Source organism: Salvia miltiorrhiza, chromosome 6 (genome assembly GCF_028751815.1).
Source record: "Salvia miltiorrhiza cultivar Shanhuang (shh) chromosome 6, IMPLAD_Smil_shh, whole genome shotgun sequence".
NCBI classification, from domain to species: domain Eukaryota; kingdom Viridiplantae; phylum Streptophyta; class Magnoliopsida; order Lamiales; family Lamiaceae; genus Salvia; species Salvia miltiorrhiza.
The window spans coordinates 18,231,929-18,256,017 of record NC_080392.1 but is presented as its reverse complement, the minus strand read 5'-3'; the positions used below and the strand labels follow the sequence as shown (position 1 = coordinate 18,256,017).

General features: G+C 39.1%; 2 protein-coding genes across 2 annotated transcripts; both read right to left on the bottom strand.

The window, feature by feature from the left end:
* Positions 1 to 9,379: 9,379 nt before the first annotated feature.
* Positions 9,380 to 10,015, bottom strand: LOC130990599 (uncharacterized). The gene has a single exon (XM_057914823.1). It carries the CDS (start codon positions 10,013 to 10,015, stop codon positions 9,380 to 9,382), a length of 636 nt encoding a protein of 211 aa, XP_057770806.1.
* A 51-nt stretch (positions 10,016 to 10,066) lies between these two features.
* LOC130990598 (uncharacterized) lies at positions 10,067 to 11,596 on the bottom strand. Its single transcript, XM_057914822.1, has one exon. It carries the CDS (start codon positions 11,594 to 11,596, stop codon positions 10,067 to 10,069), a length of 1,530 nt encoding a protein of 509 aa, XP_057770805.1.
* Positions 11,597 to 24,089: the final 12,493 nt, after the last annotated feature.

Here is a 24,089-nt window from a genome sequence, read left to right as displayed (position 1 = left end):
AGCAAAGCAAATGAAGCATGCCCACTAGTAAACCAAACCCCTTGGGGACTGCTATGAAAAACACCATCGACGCCCACCAACCATCATCTAAAGACGAGCTAATTCCTTTCCCGATAGATGTGGAAGATAGGGAAGTGTATTTGATCCATCATGCTAAGAACAAGAGCAAGTAGCTCCATGCAACCAAGTGTGACGGGAAGAAAAGAGGCTGACTACGCAAGTGGAGTCTGACTCCAACCAGAGATGCATCCACCCAATAGCAAAAGCCATCTCAATAGCAGTCATGGGCCGCCTCATGGCTGCTAGGAGTTCTCCTTCAAAGTGGGAATCAATCCCGTTAGAACAGTGGAAGCTACCCTTCACAAAACCTCTACAAGTTCGAAACACACCACCACCATGGAGAGATCCCAGAGAGCCAAACACTGAGCCGTCCATATTAGCTTTAACCCAACCAAGAGGCAGAGGCGATCAGACAGCATTAATAAAGCAAGGAGGGGGGGGGGGGACGCACAGCCCCTTGCTCCCAAATTATGGAGAGTCAATAAATCAGCCATGGTATTGTGAATGAAACCCATATTGGTGAAGTCACAGGCTTCCTTAAGAGTGAGCTGAACAAAGCCCAGCAGGCCATAAATCGAAGGTTGTTTCTAGTTGAAAACACAACTATTCCAAGCAGTCCAATTGTCCGGCCCTTAAGAACTACCTTCTTTCCCATCTAGACCACTGAATTTTGTAAGTATAACTGGCCCCTTTTTTATCCAGCACTGTTTACTAAAGGTGACATGGTAAAAAGGAAAGTCAAAAAATTGGTTACATGAATAGTTTGATGCACAACCTACTCTATTTCTCCTCCGCTGCCCCTTGCTTTCTTAATCCAACTTGAAACACTCACCCTGAAACTTCACTAGCAGAGAGGCCCTCCTCCATGCCAATAATCATCTTTTCAACAAGGTTAAACTTTGGCATTCTTGACAAGGGGGCAGCACTGTCTCCATTACAACAATATGTTCCATATCCAAATTGATGTTGGGCATTGGACAATGAAGAAGCTCGACTACTAGAACATGCTAAGTGCCAATTGGGTGACGAAAGAAATGCTTTCAATTTGATCATGGATAAACTAACCATCAGGCCTAGGTATAGGTGACAACGAACGATAACCTCATTTGGTTTCCGAACTAAATTCATTCTGTTTTCGTACTCCATGTGTTTGCAGTGAAATGAAAACCATGCTCATTGTTCTTGATCTAAGATTGGAAAGTAGAAACAATCAAATCATACCCCTTTTTCCTTTTATTGACAAGCAAGCATAGCTAGGGAATCCAAGTTTGGACAAACTTGTGGAGTCATACTCATTCCTCGACACTTTGTTGGTCCTCAAAGTTGAAGGAAGAAAATGAATATAGAGATTGTAATCTTATGTCCGGAGTTTCTTAAACCAAGCTCGATGATCTCGTTTGCGACAAGAAAAATGACGAGAAGAACATAAAAAATGTTGCAGTATAATTTTGGCATTGGTTTGTTAAATTTGCTTAAATTCTTTTTAGACTCTGTTTTGTCATGTGAGCAATAGCAGATGGGTTCTTAATTTTCCTCCACAGGGATAGGCTAGGCGGACCAATTTCAAAACTTCTTGGGGTGGGATGGGACACAATTTGGTTATAGTACTACCATGTGAAATAGTTCATTAGTCTAGACTCACATTTTCTATCTCTGTATGATGAATGTATGTGTTATGTGCACGTAGCAATTTCTGACTATGTATGTCCTTGTGTGAACTATATGGATACATGTTTGCCAGGGGGGTGGGGGTTTATTATACAAGTGAATTTTTATTGTGTGAGAGAGGGGGAATGAGTTCAAATTATTAGGCATAGTTTAAATCGAGTAATTTGAAATCAATCTAATGCCCAAGTCCACTCTATTTCCCTCAATCCAAGCACAACCTTAATGCTTGTCATCATCACATTGCTATTCACACTCGACTTTGACTTGCTCTCTTACATGATTTACTCCCAGTTTACTTTGTTGAAACTTCAACGTCTCGATAGCAGTGCTGGCGAGTTGAAGTAAATAATTAATAGGTTATGTTAAACTTATCGATCATGCCCACTAGGGGTGGGGAGCATTCGAATTTACAAAAACAAATAGGGGTATATAAGTCTTTTCAGGTTGATAATTAAAAATTTCTTTTTTTTTGGCTGGAGTAGTGTTGTTCTTTTTATGATAAAGTTAAGTTGGTAGTAAATTTCCTAGTTAAATGATCTAATACACCGATGAAAGTATATCTCGAGCTAATTTTCGATTGTGTGGCAAGTACGAGCAGTACAACTTTCACTTGTATGCAGAAATTGTAATTTTTTATTCTCCAATATGAGAAACTTGATATCCTAATGTAATATTTATGGGGTTGGATCCTCATTTGAGTTTTGTGTACTATTATGTTACTATTGCATTTGATCCTTTGTTTATTGTGGTGTATTATGAAATAAACAAATATTTTAGTTTGCATGATAAGGAACTAAAGTTCACTTTGAATTTTGTTATCATATTGTGGTTGTTTTCATGTTCACCACTAATGAACATAGTCTAGTCCAACCTCAAAGAAATGCTATGAGGTGGTCATGTTAACTATTTTTTTAATAACATTGTGATGTAATTTAAATGGTAATATTATTATATTATATTGTTATTTATGTCTAATTTTTAATTAAAAGATATTTGTAAGGATTTATAAATCTATGATTAGTTGGACCCCTCTATGGAAAAAGTCTAGGTCCACCGCTAATGCTCATTATTGGTATTGTGTATTTTGGCCTAAAACTATATGCCTATCACTAGTCCCTCAAAAAGTCTTGTACAAATAAAAATATAGTAAAAACTCTAGAAAGTAAAATATATTTGGACAATGAAGTTTTCAATGTTTAGATAGATAGTATTAATTGATTTATAAATTAATAATTTGTGGGATAAGGCTCTATTAGACCCTTCAACCATTGTCCATTTCGGTGAAAATTTTGACAAATAAAGTCAAGTTTGAATGTTTAGACCTTTGACCTAATAAAACTGGGGCAACAAGCATGCACACCCACTAAATATATTGTTTTCAAGCTTTTTTGAACCATTTTATGTATCAAGGTTCTTAAAATCTAAATTAAACTAAAGCAATTGTAAGATTCTAGAATCTAGTCCGGACAAAAGAGGAAAAGGACATTCATTAAGTCATGATTCTTTGTCATGTTGAGGAAAACAAAGTATGAGCCACCTAGCCTGAACAGTGCCTAGCAAAATAGGCCTTTGATGGGGTGGCTAAGCTCTGCACCATAGTCCTTATGTTCCTGCCTAGGCCGAATTTATTCAGCATTGCTATTCATCTTCCTTTTTTTAGGTACACTAAATGGTATTTTATATATTCAAATGAGATGTGAGTCCCACAAATGGTACTTCAAATATATGGGTTAAAATTGAAGGAGTAGATTCCTAAAATAGGGCTTATATGCGTTTGTAACCTTGTAATACCTAAGACGGTAAGACCTACTATCATGTAATTCGTTGTCTACTAGAGTTCATCCGTGAATAGTCAGTGGTTGAGCTTATGACTTGTAAATGCCTGCGCCAAGTTGTACAGGACGAGTAAACCTTGAGGCTACAATGCATTGGCTTGATCATCTAATAAATTTAAAACTAAATTAGTACTTATAAGCTTGCCTTACAGACACATTCTTCACCATCATGAAGCACTAGGATAAATATCTAGCGGCTTATGTTAGCTTTCCATTAATATCCTTCTTCCAATCTGCAATAGAGTCTGATGTATTATGATTTCATTATGCTATATGTGAAGTCTGATGTTGGCATTATAGTCTAATATTACACTTTCTCTGACACAAATGTCACTTCTAACTAATTGGCTATCAACAAGCTATCAAGCTGATATACTGAGAATTATTTTGTGCTAGCAATTCATTTAGTCACATTGATGGTAGGATTACGCCAAAGTGTAAACTGTTTTTTCCTGTTTTGACCGCTGGACCTAAAGCTGTACTGTGACTCTGGATTTCCCAAACTTTTCTCTTTTTGGTCTGAATGAATACACTTGTGTTTGCTTTATGTGGTTGTTAGAATGCACAAGCAACAGTGAATCGGACTCCAGACTCGCAGCTCCTAGTGGCATATCTTGATCTCAAAGCTAAACTTGAAAATTTGGTGAGTACATGTAGCGTTGTAAATGTTTATCTGTATTCGTGTAAACACATAATGATTTGTAGTCTGTGCTCTAACGAATATGTCTTTTCACTTGGTGCCAGCAATCAACGGTGAAGCAAGCAGCAACTTTGATTAGACCATCCTTGACAAGTGAAGCTGCAGTTAACGCTTTACAGGAGCTCGAGCTTGTGGCGTTGAATGTGAGTGCACCCCCAAACGCTCAAACCCAGCAGCAGCCCCTGCCCGAGCAGGTCCAGCCCCAAAGTTAGAGCCGCTGACAAGAAAATGTAGTGCTGACTATTGGAGGGAGCTAAGTTGGGTTTTTTTTTCTAGTCATTTGTTACAATTTTAAGATTAGCATAAGGTGCATAGAGAAGAGGATTGTGATTTATGGGCGAAGACGAGCATGTAATCAAGCTTCTTGTAACGCGTCTTCACCGGACAAATAGGTCTGTATTTGTGTAAGATGTAGGGAAAGCATGCTTCGACTGCGGATGGTTTCTATTGATGTATGTAGCTGCGAGATATTTTAGGCAGACATAACTCTCCTATTAGCTTTTGACATATCCCAGAATGATGTAACTCTGTTGAGATTGGTAATACATTTGGTAGATCTAGAGATCTAGTGCTCCTTCATTATGGATTCATGCTTTTAGGGAGCCTTTAATTTGGGGTATGTTTTGGCTGGCACAAATTGTAAAATTTTCGATGTAATGTTGTGGTAGTGTCCGAGATAGAAACAAATGTCAGTTATAAAGATAATATTAGGGGGTGTTGCTTGGCATAGTGCTACGTAGGATTAGTCTTGTTTTATGAGTACCTTATGACAATTAATCTGAAACTAATGCAATCATAAGTAATTTCAGGTCAATTTAATCTATAATTAGCTCTTCAAGGAATAAGAAAATATGCTATACATTGTGAATTATTTATAATTTGATTTTTCATTTTAAAATTATGTATAATATTTAAATATACTTATTTAAAATATCACTTAATTTTTATAATTATCGTGCAACGCACTAGAACATCTACTAATAAATAAGTAAACGAGAGATGGAATACTCCACCTGAAAAAACCTTTGTAAACTCTCTTCATAGCTATATAATCTATAGCACAACAATGGTGTAGTAGGTAATTGTAAAATAAATAACAAACTTAGATTCATTTTACAATTTCGACTTCACTGTCAAATATTTGTAAGTTAATGTTATAATTTTAAAAAAAACATTTTACCATTAGGGCTTCCCAATCTTTTCGACGATGAAAAAGTTGGCTCATATAATATTTTTCAAAAGTATATTAAATTTTTTTAATGAATTCTTTGTTATTTGGGAATGTAGAAAATCAATGACGATAAATAGAAAATGATGTAGAACCGAGACGAGAATAAATTCTCTCTCCGTAAGGTAAAATTACTTTCGCTCTGTGCTTGCGGATCTACAGTAATTATCCCCAAGATACAACGGTTTAAGGATGATAGACGAGTCCTTAGCACCAGGAGATCGCTATCCGGTCGAACGGCTTGATACTCGGGACAAGTTGATTATCTGAATTCGTTGGTGAGTAAATCTCATTCTGGGGGGGGGGGGGGGTCCTATTTATAGTATGTGGAGGGGTGCTGTGAAAGGCTGTGTCTATAGGGAGGAGGCTGACCGAACCAGTGCATGGTTCGAACCATCACACTGTTTCGGCCAAACATCATCCAGACTTATCCAACTGTTGCACATCAGCAGAGGCCTTCCACCCGAACCCCCCTTATCTGTCACGTCACCGAACCGCCTATTCCACGTCACTCGAGCCACCGTTTCATTCATCTAAACTAAAGGCTCCTCAATGCTCCTTGCGACGATGCGAACGAGCGAAGTGCAAAGTGCGCCTATAAAGCGCCCATTGCGACAAGTGCGACGTGCACGTGCTCGGCCTCGGACTCGAAAGGTTTTAGCCTTAAAAGGCTAAGTCAAAACCCACTTGGGTGCACCATAAGGTCCACCATAGAAGAGCACACTTGATTGCTCCTTTATGGTAGAGAATACTTTATAAATAGCTTACTAACTCTCTTGTTTTTCCAATGTGGGATATCAGACCACCTTTCCATTTAAAATGGCTATCTTTGGGCATTAATTACTCATTCAATTCTTAATAGTTTTGAACAAGTAAATATACCAAATTAATCTACTCAATATGTAGATTCCAAAAATATCATTTAATTCCATTAATTACCAAAGTAATTATGGTATTAATTAGCTATTTATTCCAGTATTTTTGAGTTAGACTAGTCCGATGGGCTAGCCGTTGTGTCCATTTTGGCCTTTCGCTGATGACTTACTGTTATTTGGCAGAGGCGATGTAGGATCAATGGCCATTTTGGCAGATGCACTTCAAGAGTTTGCTGATGTGTCGGGTCTTAATATGAATAAGGAGAAATCAAGCATTTTCTTTGCAGGGGTTAAAGTAGAGGACAAGGCACAAATTTTGCAAATGTTCGGCTGCCAAGAGGGAGTGCTCCCTTTCAAATATCTTGGCATCCCTTTGGCTGCTAAGAAACTGTTTGTTAACGAATATGCTCCTCTCATTTCCAAAATTTCTGAGTCTATCAATAAATGGTCTAATTTGAACCTTTCGGTGGCAGGTAGACTGGAGCTTGCACGGGCTGTCATTCAAGGAACGGAGGCATATTGGCTCCAAATCCTCCCCATCCCGGCTACAGTTATTGATAGGATAAACCGGATTGTCAGGAAATTCATCTGGAATAACAAGCCCAGCCCCGTCGCATGGAGGGAAGTTTGTAAACCGAAAAATGAAGGAGGTCTTGCTCTTTGGGATTTATCTGCATGGAATAAAGCTTTGTTGTGTAAAACCCTGTGGAATATTCACCACAAGACGGATTCAATGTGGATCAAGTGGATCCATGAAGAGTTCATCAAAGGAAGGGATTTCTGGGAGATCAAGAAGAATAATGGTGACTCTCAACTTTTCAAGAACATCCTCGACTTGCGAGATAACCTTCTTCAACATTTTCAGAATAATAAGTCCAAGTTCTTGGAAACTTTGGAGAAATGGAACACTAAAGAAGTGGCAACAGAGGCATATGAAATGATTCGGCCCAAGGGTGTCTCTTGTTTCTGGCACAAAAAGATTTGGAGCAGCCTTATCCCTCCAAAATTCTCAATCTCAGCATGGAAAGCCATGAAAGGGAGACTCTTGACAACTGACCGCATTAATTTTAAACAAATCTCTAAAGTTTGCAGCATTTGTAAAAAGGAGTTGGAGTCTAACTCTCATCTCTTCTTCTCTTGTGCAGGAACTTCAAGAGTTTGGATGTACTTGAGAGAATGGGCTAAAATCTCACAGTCAATGACTACTCTTTCAAATGCCGTGAAGCATCTGTTTGAAAAGGGCCGTGGATCGGCCATTTATCGAAAAGCACTTACTCTCATTTTGCCCACCACCACCTATCATTTGTGGGCAGCTAGAAACCGTGTGGTGTTTGATAATGAACCTTTCCTGCCAAAGAAAATTGCTCTTGACATCATCAAAGACATCTATGCCATCCTCTTTGGTCACCACACAGAAGAGACAGTCCGAGCTCATCTTGACAAAAGCACGAATCATCATACAATCCGAATCTTAATATCGAGTAACTCTTTTCCATTATGTTAACTTCGATCACTTTGATGGGATGGATATCTTTTGAAGCACTTACTTATGTTTCAGGCCCACCTCCCTGCCATGAAGATGCAAAGTTTTCAGCAGCACCCAGGGATAAAAGGAGTGAAAGGAAAGAAAGAAAACCACAAATGATGAAGGAAAAAAGATGAACAGATGAAGATACACCAGGCAACCCAGCCCTGGTCTAAAAATCCAGCCCTGGTCCGGTTTTCCAGCTCAGTGCCGCAATCCCAGCAATGCCCACCCGCTGGTCTGCCCATCCAGCTCTGCTCCGCGCTGCTCATCCAACTCTGGATTTCTTGCTCAGGGCTGCAAACCCAGCTCAGCGCTGGCCATCCTGGGGTGCAAATTCAGCTCAGCGCAGGCCATCCTGGGCCGCTTTTCCAGTCCAGCGCTGGTCTTCAAAGGCTGTCAACCTTGCTCTGTCATCCGGCTCGCTGCAAATCCAGCTCTGTGCTGAAGATCTCAGTACCGTTTTCTTAGAGTGGTGGTTCCTGAACTAAAGTTCGAACGCTGATGCTCGTGAGCTGAAGCACCAGAGCGGCAGTTTTAGAACCAAAACTACAACCACAGCTGAAATCACGGAGGGACTTGTGTTTAAGTTCCTTGAACTGATTGATTTAAATTTAGCTTTGTTTTTTCTCATGGCACCGTCCAATTGCAAAGGACGTGTCAAGTATGTACTTTTGCTTTCCTTTTCTTAGGATTAACATCTCCCGTTATGTTCCTTGTTCTCATTTGAGACTTGGCGACTTGTACTCCCTTGGGTATGCCCAAGTTCTTTTGTACCTTTTTTCTTTATTTATTTTATTTTCGTATTTTCATCAAAAAAAAAGTGTTGTCGATAATTGAAGCGGCCCCACTTCTTCACTTATATAGGTGATCTCTTGAAAAGAGTATCCTGCCACACTCCACCTAATAAAGGCTATAGGAATCATTAAAAGCTTTAAAGGCTTACCCTTTACCACAAGCTGCAGGCTTTGCACTTGAGCAGCTATGAGAATGGATTTTGAAAGTTCAAGTGCTCAACTTGAACTTCCATAATTTAGTTGTGTCATTGAACCATATTCTTGGGATCTCCAGTCTTCATGGTTGAGTTACCACTATGAAAATTCTTAACGCGTGGATTTTAATCTCATTCCTCTTACTGCGTTACAAAATTGATCACGGTTAATACCTTTGGTAAACGGATCTGCAATATTGTCTTTTAACTTTACATAGTCAATGCACATTATTTATGTAGTGATCAATTGCCTAATGGTATTATGTCTTCGACGGATATGTCGAGATTTACCGTTATACATACTATTCTTTGCTCTCCCTATGGCAGCCAGGGGCGGAGCCAGACTTTGAGTTCAGGGGGGTCCAAATTTTTTTAAATAAAATAAATAAATAAATAATAAAAAAATTAAAAATAAATAATAATCATTAACACAATTATAATGTCATTTAAATTACATAACAAGTCAAATAAACAAAATAAACAATTGTTTTCAGAAATCATAACATTTCTCTCCTGTTTTTCATGTTCTGAAACCTCTGCATAATAGCTTCATTAGTAACATTTACAAACACATCCTTTTCGATGTAAGGTACTAAGCAGTCGTTCAAAAGATTGTCTCCCATACGATTGCGAAGAACACTATTGATGATCTTCATTGCTGAAAAGGCTCTTTCAACTGTAGCAGTAGCAACTGGTAAAGTCAATGATAACTTAACTAACAAATACACCAATGGAAAAATGTCATGTTTCCTTGTAGAAACCATCTTCTCAGCAAGATCTCCAATCCCTGATAGTTCTAAGAACTTTTCATCCATGCGCACATCGACAATAAAGTTCTCAAGCTGACTTTCAAGTTCATACAAAGCAACTTCAGAAAATTCAGACGGATAAAACTTTGCAAGTCGAACTAGCTTTTCAATATCAAATCCAGCAAATGAGTCTCTAGGATCCAAACATGACATGCATAAAATCAATTCTGTGTTGACTTCATCAAAACGTTGATTTAACTCTAAAGCCTGCATGTCAATCACAGTATAAAAAAGCTCAACTCGATAATGGTGGAGATTTGTCATTTTCTCAACTCTACGTCTTCCTCTTCCTCGAGGTGCATATTCATCTTCCATATCAATCATTTTTATCTCATTTTTACTACAAAACTTAGAAATGTCAGTTAACATCATCTCTCATTCTTTATCTCTCATTGCTTGCAAGCGAGTTTTTGCTACATTAATAAGTCTCATTGCATTCACAATATCTTGTTCTTTCCTTTGTAGCACTTGAGATAGATCATGTGTAATTCCCAAAATTTTGTTCATCAAATGTAACACAAAGACAAACTCAAATCGACTAATAACATCTAACAAATCCATAGCTTCAGATTTTTGTGAATCATCGGTACCATTTGCCCCAACATACTCAAGAACATCAACAACTGAAGTAAATAAGTGAATCAAGTTGATGAGAGTACCGTAATGAGAACTCCAACGAGTGTCCCTGGGTCGTTTCATCCCCATTTCTTGATTCAACCCTCTTCCGGTCTTAATTTCATCACTTGCAATGCCTTCCATAATCTTCTCTCTTTGGCTCTCTCGAAGCATATCCCTGCGCTTACATGAACCTCCAACCACATTGCATAAACGCGAGATAGTATTAAAGAAAGACCCAACAATGATATGCTTTTTGGCAACAACAACAATTGTTAGTTGAAGCTGATGAGCAAAACAATGAACATAATAGGCATTAGGATTCCTCTTAAGTATCAAAGTTTTCAATCCACTGAATTCACCTCTCATGTTGCTTGCACCATCATATCCTTGACCTCTCAAACTAGAAATGCTCAACCCATAAGTAGAAAATAAGGAATCAATTCCCTTCTCAAGTGAGGTAGCAATTGTGTCACTAACATGCACTAGACCAATAAATCGTTCAATGACACATCCTTTTTTATTCACATAGCGTAGAACAATACCCATTTGCTCTTTGACAGACACATCCCGACATTCATCAACTAATATGGCAAAAAAATCATTACTAATATCATCAATGATAGCTCTAGTAGTCTCAACTGCAATTGCATTTATGATATCTTTCTGAATGTCAGGTGATGTAAGTTTCAAATTTTCAGGAGCATTCTTCAATACAACATTAGATATATCTTTGCTACAAGAAGCCAAAAGTTTCAAAAGCTCCATAAAATTGCCTTGGTTCAAAGATTCTTCTGACTCATCATGTCCTCGAAAAGCCATTCCTTGCATAAGGAGATAGCGGAGACACTTTATTGATGCATCTAATCTAGAGCGATAATCAGTCTGTGACTGTTTAGATACTCTAGAAAGTGTCACCTCAATATGTTGGGCTTGATTCATCAAATCTTGACATGCCAATCTACATTTATTATGATCACTATTAACCTCTCCAACATGATCTCTCAATCTATCTTTCTTGCGCCAAGTACTAAACCCTCCAGATATAAAAGCATCATGTCCTTTTTCACTATTACCCGATGAAAACAAATAACAATATAAGCAAAAAACATCATCTTTTGCAATACTATATTCCAACCACATCTTGAATTCATCAAACCAAGCTGAAACAAATTTTCGCTTTCTATTGGCCTCTATTTTCTGTGGAAAATCATGATTACGCGATTGACATGGACCTTTTAATAAGTAAGCTCTACGCACCTGCTCGATCATGTTTGGAGGATAGCTCATTATGTTAGGTCGTAGTCCCGGATCACTTGGCAGATTTAATAAATCAACCACTTTTGAAGATGGTTCAGGTTGAAGATCAACTTCAATATTCACTTGTGCTATGTTGCTCCAGGCTCAACATGTGTAGTAGGACCATTAACCGTTGAAGATGAACCATCTACACTTGTTGAAGGTATGTGATGAAAATACCGTTTCATTTTTACTACGTCCTGTCAATATAAAGCATATATTTCAATCAATTAAAAGAAATAATTGAAAATAGGAACTGAATTCTTAACATACTAAAAAACATTCAATCTGACATCCTAAGAAAAACAAGCATTTAATCCCAAGGTCCCCAACTACTGCTAGTCTGCTACATATGAAACTTAAACAAAATTCGCCATTCAAATCAAAGCACTAGCGCACTATCATTACTAAATTAGGAGGTTATTCAAATTAAAGCTTAATAATAAACACTACTGCACTACTACCCCCAAATCAAACTACCATTCAAATTCAGCCATTCTCATTCTATTCGGCGGCTTCGGCCCATTTAATTAATCAAACAACAAAAGTCACCAAGTTTCAAATATGATTCAAATTCAGGAGGAGGTCGAATATGATTAAACCAAATTAAAGATGCATTTGAGCTTTTCTTCAACCAAATTAATTAGTTACCGAACTTACCTTCGTGGAAGACAATGAGCGATGCGGCGCGGCGATGTCGACGGTGGTAGAGAGACAGATTGCCGGTGAAAATCGAAGCCAGCGGAACAGGGGCGGAGCCAAGGTGGGAGCAGCCGAGCTTTTCAGTAGGGTGCGCTCAAAAAAAAGAAGAAGAAACACGCTAGGGCTGGAATGAAACAAAGATTTTTTAAAAAAATTAATATAAAATATATATTTATTTTAATTTTTATTAATATATGTGAAATTACCAAAATACCCCTGTGAAATTTTCAAAATTCCAGGGGGGTCCAGTGACCCCACTGCCCCCCCCCCTTTGGCTCCGCCCCTGATGGCAGCCATGCTATCCCAATGTATCATAACTGGAGGCAAATCTTTTTCCTAACAAGGAATATCTTCTAAGAAGTTTCTTAACCATTCGGCTTCTTCGCCGGCTTTGTCTAAAGCAATCAATTCTTATTCCATTGTAGATCGGGCTATACATGTTTGCTTAGAAGATTTCCATAATATTGCTCCTCCACCAATGGTAAATACAAAACCACTTGTGGATTTAGAGTCTTTAGTGTCGGATATCCAATTTGCATCACAATATCCTTCCAAAACTGCGGGATATCTCGAATAGTGTATACTATGAGAGACTGTGTGTTTTAAGTATCTCAACACTCTTATCAATGCGGTCCAATGATTCTTTCCGGGATTACTTGTAAATCGACTTAATTTGCTAATAGAATATGTTATGTCTGGCTTTGTACAATTTGATAAGTACATTAGGCTTCCAATAATTCTAGCATAGTTTGATTGTGATACGGGTTCTCATCGATTTTTGGCTGAGTGCGTTGAATTTCTTAAGCATATTCTCAACATAGTGAGATTGTGATAAGACTATTCCTTCGGGTGTTCTAAGTCTTTTAAGAAATATATGATAAGTTCTCTTTTTCGAACTTGTATCATTTTTCTCTTTCTTAGGGAATATAGTTTCAAAAAATATGGCGTTTCTTGATTTTATAATCATTCCCTCATTTATATCGGGTACTTCCGATTTGTGTACCAAGAATCGGTACACACTACTATTGTTTGCATATCATATGAAGATGCAATCAACAGTTTTTGGTCCTATTTTTACTTGTTTGGGTTTTGGTACTTCAACTTTTGCTAAGCACCCCCCACACTTTTGTATATTTATAGGACGACTTCCTTTCTTTCCATAATTCAGATGGAGTTTTATCTTGTTTCTTTTGGGGTAATTTGTTCAAAATTTTATTAGCCGAAATAATAGCTTCCCCCCACATGTTATGTGATAGGCCCGAGCTTATCAACATAACATTAATCATTTCTTTTAATGTTCTATTCTTTCTTTCTGCAACACCATTTGATTGTGGAGAATAAGGTGCAGTCGTTTGATGAATAATGTTATTTTCACGACAAAATTCTTCAAAAGGTGCAACATATTCGCCACCTCGATCACTTCGAATCATTTTGATCTTGGTGTTAAGTTGATTTTCAACTTCATTTTTGCATGTTTTAAAAGCTTCGAATGCTTCGTCTTTGCTTCTCAAAAGATACACATAGAAAAATCTTGTGCAATCGTCTATAAATGTTATAAAATAATTATTTCCACCTCTTGTTTGCACAAGTTTTAAATCACATAGATCGGTGTGAATCAATTCAAGAGGTTTCGTTGATCGTTCCACTGAATGGAAATGAGATTTTATCATTTTAGCTTCAACACAAATTTCACATTTTTTGTATTGATTGAAAGTCATTTTTGGCAATAAGTCTAAATTTACTAAACGACGTAGTGTATTTATATTAGCATGTCCTAATCTATCATGCCATAAGTTAGGAGACTCAACTAAATAAGCAACTTTCTCGTTTATTTCATTAGGAGAAATTACATTTAAAGCACTAAGCTTGAAAAGGTCGTTATCTATATTGCCTTTTCCTATAAAATGACCATTCTTGTCAGTACAACCTTGTCGGCTTCAAATACTATTCTAAAACCAGCTTTGCTCAAGGCAGATCCTGAGACAAGGTTTTTGTGGATGTCGGGAACATGCAGTATGTTTTGCAGGCTTATCTTGAGTCCCGACGTCATCTTGAGCACAATGGTTCCAGATCCGACGATCTTGGATGCGGCAGAATTGCCCATATACAACTTTTTGTTTCCGAAGATAGCTTCATAGGAGGAGAACATTGCTTTGTCAGCGCAGATGTGCCTAGTAGCACCGGTGTCGATCCACCAACCTACTGGGCTGCCGATCATGTTGACTTCGTCTACGACTACAGATAAGTCGAGTTCGACTAAGTCGAGGGGCACACTTTTCTCCTCCGTCACGTTGGCTTGATGGTGACTATTTTTTTTATCTTTCTTTGGTTTGCGACAATGTATCCAGTTTTGCCGCAGTTGAAGCAATCTCATTTGATCCTCTTTTGATTCTTCGAGTCTGGCTTTTTGCTTTTAAACTTGCACTTCTTCTTGTTGCTAAATTCGGCCAAATTTGCCTTAATTTGCCTCCATGGAGGTTTTGTTTATCTTGTTGTCGGAGAGTCTGTTGTCCTCTTCGATTCTCAAACGAACAATCAAGCCTTCAAGTCCCATCTTTTTGCGTTTGTGCTTGAGATAGTTCTGGAAGTCCTTCCAATGTGGTGGTAACTTCTCTATCATCGCAGCCACCTGAAAGGATTCAGACAAAACCATACCTTCGGCAAGAATGCCGTGCATGATTAGTTGAATCTCTTGCACTTGTTCGACAACAGTCATACTATCCACCATCTTATAGTCCAGAAAACGACCGACTATAAATTTCTTCAAGCCGACATCTTCTGTTTGTATTTCGTATCCAATGAGTCCATAACTCCTTGGACGTCTTAATGCTAGAATAAATACTATAGAGAGTGTTGTCTAGCCCGTTGAGAATGTACCATGCATCATATGCAATACGTTTTTGTGGATCGGTTTCGTCTTCCCCACAGTCGGAGGAGACTCATTCAGAAAATGAACCATATTAAAAGTAGTAAGATAAAAAAGCATATTTGATTGCCAACGTCTAAATTCAGAACCTGAATTTTTTTTCGACTTTTCGGCAGGTGCTGGAGCAGTTGGAATGTTGACTAGAATATTGTTGCTTTCTATTGCCATCTTTCCACACTAATTTTATCTTACGATTGTTATTTGGGAGTGTAGAAAATCAATGATGCAGAACCGAGGCGAGAATAAATTATCTCTCCGTAAGGCAAAATTACTTCCGCTCTGTGCCTGCGGATCTATCCGGTCGAACGGCTTGATACTCGGTCGAACGGCTTGATACTCGGGACTGAGTATGTAAACTAAACTAATATGACAAGTTGATTATCTGAATTCGTTGGTGAGTAAATCTCACCAACAAAGTGCCCATTGCGACAAGTGCGACGTGCACGTGCTCGGCCTCGAAAGGTTTTAGCCTTAAAAGGCTAAGTCAAAATCCACTTGGGTGCACCATAAGGTCCACCATAGAGAAGCACACTTGATTGCTCCTTTATGGTAGAGAATACTTTATAAATAGCTTACAACTCTCTTGTTTTTCCAATGTGGGATAACAGACCACATTTCCATTTGAAATGGCTATCTTTGGGTATTAATTACTCATTCAATTCTTAATAGATTTGAACAAGTAAATATACCAAATTAATCTACTCAACATGTAGATTCCAAAAATATCATTTAATTCCATTAATTATCAAAGTAATTATGGTATTAATTAGCTATTTATTCCAGTATTTTTGAGTTAGACTAGTCCGATGGCCTAGCCGAAACTCAAAACATTTAGAATTAGGATTAATCCGATAATTTGATAAAACTAATATGAAATCCGATGAATCTAATCAATTAACATCCCTAAATGGAACAACACAAAATTTTGAGTCTTGTAGGACTCTCCCGCACAGCGCGGGCGGCCTACGAGAGACGGCTCAAATAGCAGAAATGCCATTTATTCGATTGAGTGTTAACATAAAACATTACGATCATGACCTTATATATGGATGCAAAACTGCGGAGACAAATCCACAGTCCAAATGTTAATAGTTGCAAAAATAATTCTCACATAAGATGTAACGTACACACAAGATAGGGATAGGGTTTAGGTTGCAAATCTATTTTAAATACAAACAATAAACTATAAATATATAATGAATTTGTTATGAAAAATAATATTAATAAAAAATTATACTAATGAGATTCAAATTTAGGACTATAAATTCATTCAATAAAATAAAATGATAAATTGGAGGAGATCTTCATGCTAAAAATGATTTACTACTATTTTAAAATAAGTAGTATAAATATACACCATCCATTTCATAAACAATAATGTTATTTGGTCAAAATCTAATCGACAACTTAGACGAACGGGGAAGGACGTTTTTCTCTATAGGGTTTTCCTGAAACCCTAGTTTTGCAGCCTCCGACCGCCGCTCCGGCGATGGCGGGGCTCGCTGATCGCTCAGCGCTCAATCTACCTCTTATCACAAACAACTTCCAGCCGCCTGCTTGATCACTAATTTCTTAGCAACAAAAACTGCAACTAACACATGCAATTGTAGCAAATAATAAGTAACCGAGTATCGTATCCACATGGACTAACACAACGAAATAACTTTAACTATCTCCTAAACAAACTTAAGTAGTAGACAGGTAACAGAACGTAAAGATTGATTGACTTAAACTAAAACGCAAATAGCAATAAATAAAATTACGTAGGAAAAATCAAATATAAAAGACAACTGATCCTAGGATAGTAAATTCATTAACTAAATCTACGCAATTAATCTATTAATCCTATGTACCAGTTTAATCCAGTTATGATGAGAGATCACTTAATTAATCAATTACTCTCGCTAGAGCAGCAACGATCGTAGATTAGTAAATTATCTATCTCCGTTAGGTCTCAAGAAAATCTACTAACTCCCAATAGCTCCTAAGAATAGCTCCCTATGATCTACCTATCTCCGCTAGGTCTCAAGGTTAAAATCATATCATACATTCCTGAATCCGCTAAACAGTTATCTCCGCTAGGTCTCAAACCGAATAGCTAAACATGCAAACTATTGATCAGATAATTCACAAGAAATTAAGCACCAGGAATTATGAATCATAAACTGGAAGGCACAAAGGTATTAACAAATAAATCACATAAATTCAATCACCTATTTACATAAATTCAATTCAACACAAGATCCACAGCGGTAGTATGAACAAAGCGCGAGTTCTCGCAACTTCCAAGCTCATCACCGCACAAAAAAAAAAAACCCAAACAAAACAACAAAACAAAAAGAAACAAGACGAAACTGAAAGAAAGAAAGACAAAACAAAAACGGTTGGGTTACCTCCCAACAAGTGCTAAAATTAACGTCTATAGCTTGACAGTACTTCAAACTCATGGGTCATTGAATTCGACAACTTCAAGACCACGATCCACGTTTGACTTGAAGTATGGTTTGAGACGATGACCATTGACAGTGAAGGTAGTGCCATCAGCGGCAAACAACTCATACGTCCCATTCCAATTGCTCTTATGCACCACATATGGCCCTGTCCATCTTGATTGCAGCTTGCCAGGAAATAAACGTAATTTCGAATTGTATAAAAGTACCTCATCTCCTGGCTTGATTTTCTTGGTGCGGATGCTCAAATCATGGAATTTCTTGGCCAGCCTCCTTGAACTCCAAATTGATTCTCCACGTCGCCCAATATGCCTTGTGCTCAATCTCAACAGGTAAATGACATGACTTGCCGAAGACAAGTTGATAGGGAGACATACCAATCGGAGTTTTGTAGGCAGTGCGATACGCCCAAAGAGCATCATCTAGGTGCTTCGCCCAATCCTTCTTGTTGGCCACACTTTTCTCCAAAATTTGCTTGATCTCTCGATTAGCCAATTCCTCCTGCCCATTAGCTTGAGGATGATATGGAGTTGTCACCTTGTGCTTTACTCCATACTTTGCCAAAACGCTTGCTAGCAATTTATTGTTGAAGTGCGACCCCCCATCACTTAGCAACGCTCGCGGTGCTCCGAACCGAGTCAAAATATTCTTTTGCAAGAATTTAATGACTACTTTGGAATCGTTGGTGGCAGTGGGAATCGCCTCCACCTATCTAGAAACATATTCCACAGCAAGCAAAATATAGGAAAAACCACAGGACGTAGGGAAAGAACCCATGAAGTCAATTTCCCAAACATCAAACAGCTCCACCTCAACAATGATATTCTGCGGCATCTCATCCTTCTTGGTGATATTGCCCATGCGTTGACAACGATCACACGACTTCACAAAAGCATGACAATCCTGAAAAATTGAAGGCCAATAAAATCCACTTTGGTTTACCTTCATGGAAGTGCGGTTAGCAGCAAAGTGACCTCCACTAGGTGAGCTATGGCACTCCTCAATGATTTTCGGCCATTCATGCTCCCTAACACATCGCCGAATAAAGCCATCGGCGCACCTCCGGTATAAGTAAGGGTCCTCCCAATAATAGAACTTGACACCATGGAGAAACTTCTTCTTTTGATAGTGCGACATCCCCTCGGGAAGAACTCCAATAACCAAGTAATTGCTAAAATCTGCATACCAAGGATCCTTAAATAGCATAGCCCAAATCTGCTCATCAGGAAATGACTCATTTATGGCTATCTTTGGATCATCCCCCTCGATCGGATTCTCCAATCGAGACAAGTGGTCAGCTACCACGTTCTCACATCCCTTTCGATCTCGGATCTCCATATCAAACTCTTGCAGCAATAAGACCCAACGAATCAAGCGGGGTTTGGAGTCCTTCTTCGTGAACAAGTAGCGGATGGCGGCATGATCAGTGTAGACAATTGAATGAGTTTCAATCAAATAAGAACGGAACTTATCAAAAGCATACATCACAGCTAGCAGCTCCTTCTCCGTGGTAGTGTAATTCATCTGCGCAGAATCCAAGGTTTTACTAGTGTAGTAAATTACCTTGAACAACTTATCTCTCTTTTGCCCCAACACAGCTCCCACGGCCCAATCACTAGCATCGCACATCAACTCAAATGGGGCACTCGAATCCGGCGTGATCAACACTGGCGTAGAAATCAGTGCTGCCTTCAACTTCTCAAAGGAGACAAGGCATTCATCGGTGAAGATAAACTTCACATCCTTCTCAAGTAAAGCACAGAGTGGTTTGGATATCTTGGAGAAATCTTTGATAAAACGCCTATAAAATCCTGCATGCCCAAGAAAACACCGCACAGACTTCACAGATGTAGGATGAGGCAGCTTCTCAATGGCTACGATCTTGGCTCGATCTACTTCCAAACCTTAGGCAGAAACTTTATGCCCCAACACTATGCCCGAACGATAAAGTGGCACTTCTCCCAATTAAGCACTAGAGACCTCTCCTCACAACGCTGCAATACTTGAGACAAATTTTCCAAGCAATTATCAAAAGAAGATCCAAAGACAGAGAAATCGTCCATAAATACCTCCATGATATTTTCAATCAACCCATGGAAAATCGCCATCATGCAGCGCTGGAAAGTGGCAGGAGCATTGCAAAGACCAAAAGAAATCCTCCTAAAAACAAAGATGCCATAGGGACAAGTAAACACGGTCTTATGCTGATCCTCCGGGGCTATCATGATTTGATTGTAGCCCGAGTACCCATCCAAAAAACAGTAGTACTCATATCCTGCCAATCGGTCAAGCATCTGATCAATAAAAGGCAAAGGAAAGTGATCCTTTCGTGTGGCTGCATTCAAAGCTCGACAATCAATGCACACGCACCATCCTGTGACTAGCCTTGTAGCTATGAGCTCATCTCTTTCATCCTTTACCACAGTCATGCCTCCCTTCTTAGAGACAACTTGAGTTGGGCTCACCCACTCACTATCAGAGATAGCATAAATAATGCTGGCATCCAACCACTTAAGCACCTCCTTTCTCACAACTTCTTGCATAGCTGGATTCAAACGTCGATGCGGCTGCACCTTAGGCTTGTATTCCTGCTCCAATAAAATACGATGCATGCAAATAGAAGGACTAATTCCTTTGATGTCAGAAATAGACCATCCTATAGCAGACTTGTATTTCCTCAAAACTCGCATCAACTTCTCCAACTCCAACGGAGATAAATAGGCAGATACAATAACAGGAAAAGTTTCATTGTCACCCAAAAATTGATACCTCAAGTACTTAGGAAGCGATTTCAGCTCAAGTTTGGGTGCGGCTGCAGCTTTGGATTATTCCGCTGCTCTGGATGATCCCGCTGCTCTGGATGATTCTGATGGCGCAGGGAATTCTTTTTCTTTTTCTTTTTCCACCGACTTGCTTCCCCCATCAACAGGTTTGTGAATATCCATGTAAGGCACATGATCGATGGGATGTCTCTCTACGGCCTCCAGCTCTGCAATATAATCTAAGATCTCATCACACACCTCGTCTAGATTGGAATAAGGGTATAATGACTGTGTGATGCACTCCTCCAAAGGATCCTCCACGGCTGCAGAAAAATCCACTACAGACTCAATTGAATTGCAATCCTCGATTTGTGGCTCAGCTGGCTTCTTCATCGCCTCATAAATGGACAACGTCATCTTTTCATCATTGACGCGGAAAGTCAGATCTCCCTCTTGCACATCTATCAACGCACGGCCCGTAGCTAGAAACGGACGTCCTAAGATCAATGGAGTATTCTTGTCCTCCGGCATGTCCAAGACCACAAAGTCCGCATGAAAAATAAACTGCTCCACCTGCACAAGAACATCCTCCATAATTCCCTTTGGATAAGTAATGGAATGATCTGCCATCTGCAGAGCAATCGATGTAGGCCTGATCTCTCAAATCTCCAATCGTTTGAAAATAGATAGGGGCATCAAATTGATGCTTGCCCCTAAATCACAAAGAGCACGGAAGAAATTCTGTCCTCCAATCACACAAGCGATGGTAAAGCTACCGGGATCTTTCTGCTTCAACGACAGCTTTTTCTGTAGTACCGCACTGCACTCATCTGATAAATTGATCGTCTCATATTTCCCCAACTTTTTCTTGTTGGAAATTGCATCCTTGAGGAACTTAGCATACCCCGGCATATCTCTCAGCGCATCAAGTAATGGAATATTGATTTGTAACTTCGAAAATATCTCCATAAACTTGCCCATCTTCTCATCCAACTTCGGCTTTAGCAAACGCCCTAGAAACGGAGCTACATGCTTGTACTCTGGTCTAGGGAACGAAGGGGTAGGAACAGGCTCCTTAACAGCAGAAGAGCTCGAATCCTTCTTAGGGGGAGGCGACTGTTTCACTGCAAGCTTCTCCAAGTCATCATCGTTGTCCTCCACTACTTTGCCTTTTCCCTTGTCATTCTGTAGCTCTGGAAAATTCTGGTACTCAGTCCCGCTTCGAAGATGGATCGCATTACATTGATTTTTGGGATTAATTTCAGTGTTGCTAGGAAAGTGGCCCGGCTTGTGCTGTGCAGCTGCTTGGTTAGCCATCTGACCAACTTGATTCTCTAACATCTGCACCTGCTTAGAAAGTGCTGAAAATTTTTGCTCCATGCTAAACATTTTGGTTCCCATGTTTGCCGAGTTTGCCTCCATCCCGGTGACCTTCACCAACACTTGCTTCATCATCTCCTCCATTGAATCTTTCTTTGGCTCATTGATTACTCCCCCACTAGAAATAGAAAATCCTGGTGGAGGTTGCACAACATTATTTGGGTTTCCATAAGAAAGATTTGGATGCGGGCGTCCTCCTGGCTGGAACTGCTGCTGGCCTTGCTGATATTGCTGACCTCTGTTATACATTCCTGGTTGTCCTCGCTGGAAATTCCCATAGTTTCTGCCATTCACAAAATTGACATCTTCCATGCCTGACGGATCTATTACAGCTTGCTCAGGACGTCCAACATTCAACTCACCAATTTTAGTAGTCAGCTCTGCCAGCTGTGTAGCCATCGCTGTCTGCTGTGTAGCCATCGCTGCCTGTTGAGTAACCAATGCTGCCATAGGAGACGCAGCTGCAACCTTCTTCAATTGTATTCTTTCAGATGGCCATTGGTAGCTCGTAGAAGCCATACTATCAATAATGTTCCATGCGTCAGAGCTGCTTTTCTGGAGTAGAGCGCCACCTGCAGCTGTATCCATATGCATCCGTGTACGCTCCCCGCAGGCATTGTAGAACATTATCACGAGTGTGCCTTCATCAAATCCATGGCCCGGACACTTTCTGAGCTTTTCCTGGTAACGCTCCCAAGTTTCCGCTAGCTTTTCTCCTTCAAACTGTTGAAACTGCACGATGTCCATCTTCAATTTCAAAGTAAGGGCAGGCGGATGAAACTTGCGTAGGAACGCATGAGCTAAGTCCTCCCACATGGTATTCTCTCCCAGCTGCAGCGTATGATACCACGACTTCGCCTTATCCCGCAGTGAGAAAGGAAAAAGACGAAGACGGATAATGTCATCGGGAACACCATTCATCTTTACCGTGCTACATAGCTCCAGAAAATGCGCCAGGTGCGCATTAGGGTCTTCGGTTGCATGTCCACCATATTGGCTCTGTTGGACCATTGTAATCAACCCCGTCTTCAGCTCAAAATTGTTCACGTTCACTCGTGGAGGTTCCTGGTAAATATATTGTGGTATGAATGCCTCATTAATCGGAGGCTTCTGAGCCTCTGCAGCCGCCTTTTCATCAAGTATCTTTTTCATTTGATCTTGCAAAGCTCGAATTTGAATTTGCTCAGGGGTAGCCATCGTATCTTCCTCAACTTGATTCTTCTGCTTCTTAAGATTGCGCAAAGTCTGGTTGATTTCAAGGTCCAACTCAAAAAGAGGATTTCCGTGAGAGCTAATGTTCATACGCAACCTACAAAAACACACCTAAAAAAAATTAGAACAGAAAAATAAAAACAAATAAAAACATGAACTACTATAAAGTCCTATCGGAAATATTAAAGTAACTTCTAATCAGTCCCCGGCAACGGCGCCAAAAAGTTGATCATTAATTTCTTAGCAACAAAAACTGCAACTAACACATGCAATTGTAGCAAATAATAAGTAACCGAGTATCGTATCCACAGGGACTAACACAACGAAATAACTTTAACTATCTCCTAAACAAACTTAAGTAGTAGACAGGTAACAGAACGTAAAGATTGATTGACTTAAACTGAAACGCGCAAATAGCAATAAATAAAATTACGTAGGAAAAATTAAATATAAAAGACAACTGATCATAGGATAGTAAATTCATTAACTAAATCTACGCAATTAATCTATTAATCCTATGTACCAGTTTAATCCAGTTATGATGAGAGATCACTTAATTAATCAATTACTCTCGCTAGAGCAGCAACGATCGTAGATTAGTAAATTATCTATCTTCGTTAGGTCTCAAGAAAATCTACTAACTCCCAATAGCTCCTAAGAATAGCTCCCTATGATCCACCTATCTCCGCTAGGTCTCAAGGTTAAAATCATATCATACATTCCTGAATCCGCTAAACAGTTATCTCCGCTAGGTCTCAAACCGAATAGCTAAACATGCAAACTATTGATCAGATAATTCACAAGAAATTAAGCACCAGGAATTATGAATCATAAACTGGAAGGCACAAAGGTATTAACAAATAAATCACATAAATTCAATCAACTATTTACAAACCCTAGAATCAGCTAAACGAAACTAGCCAGACATAATAAAAGAAAACATAAACATAATTAAAAAGAACGCAATTGTAAAAACTGAATTATATAAAAACCGAATAAGAATGATTGTAGCAGCTTGAATCTTCAATCTTGATCCAAGCCTTGAAAACTAG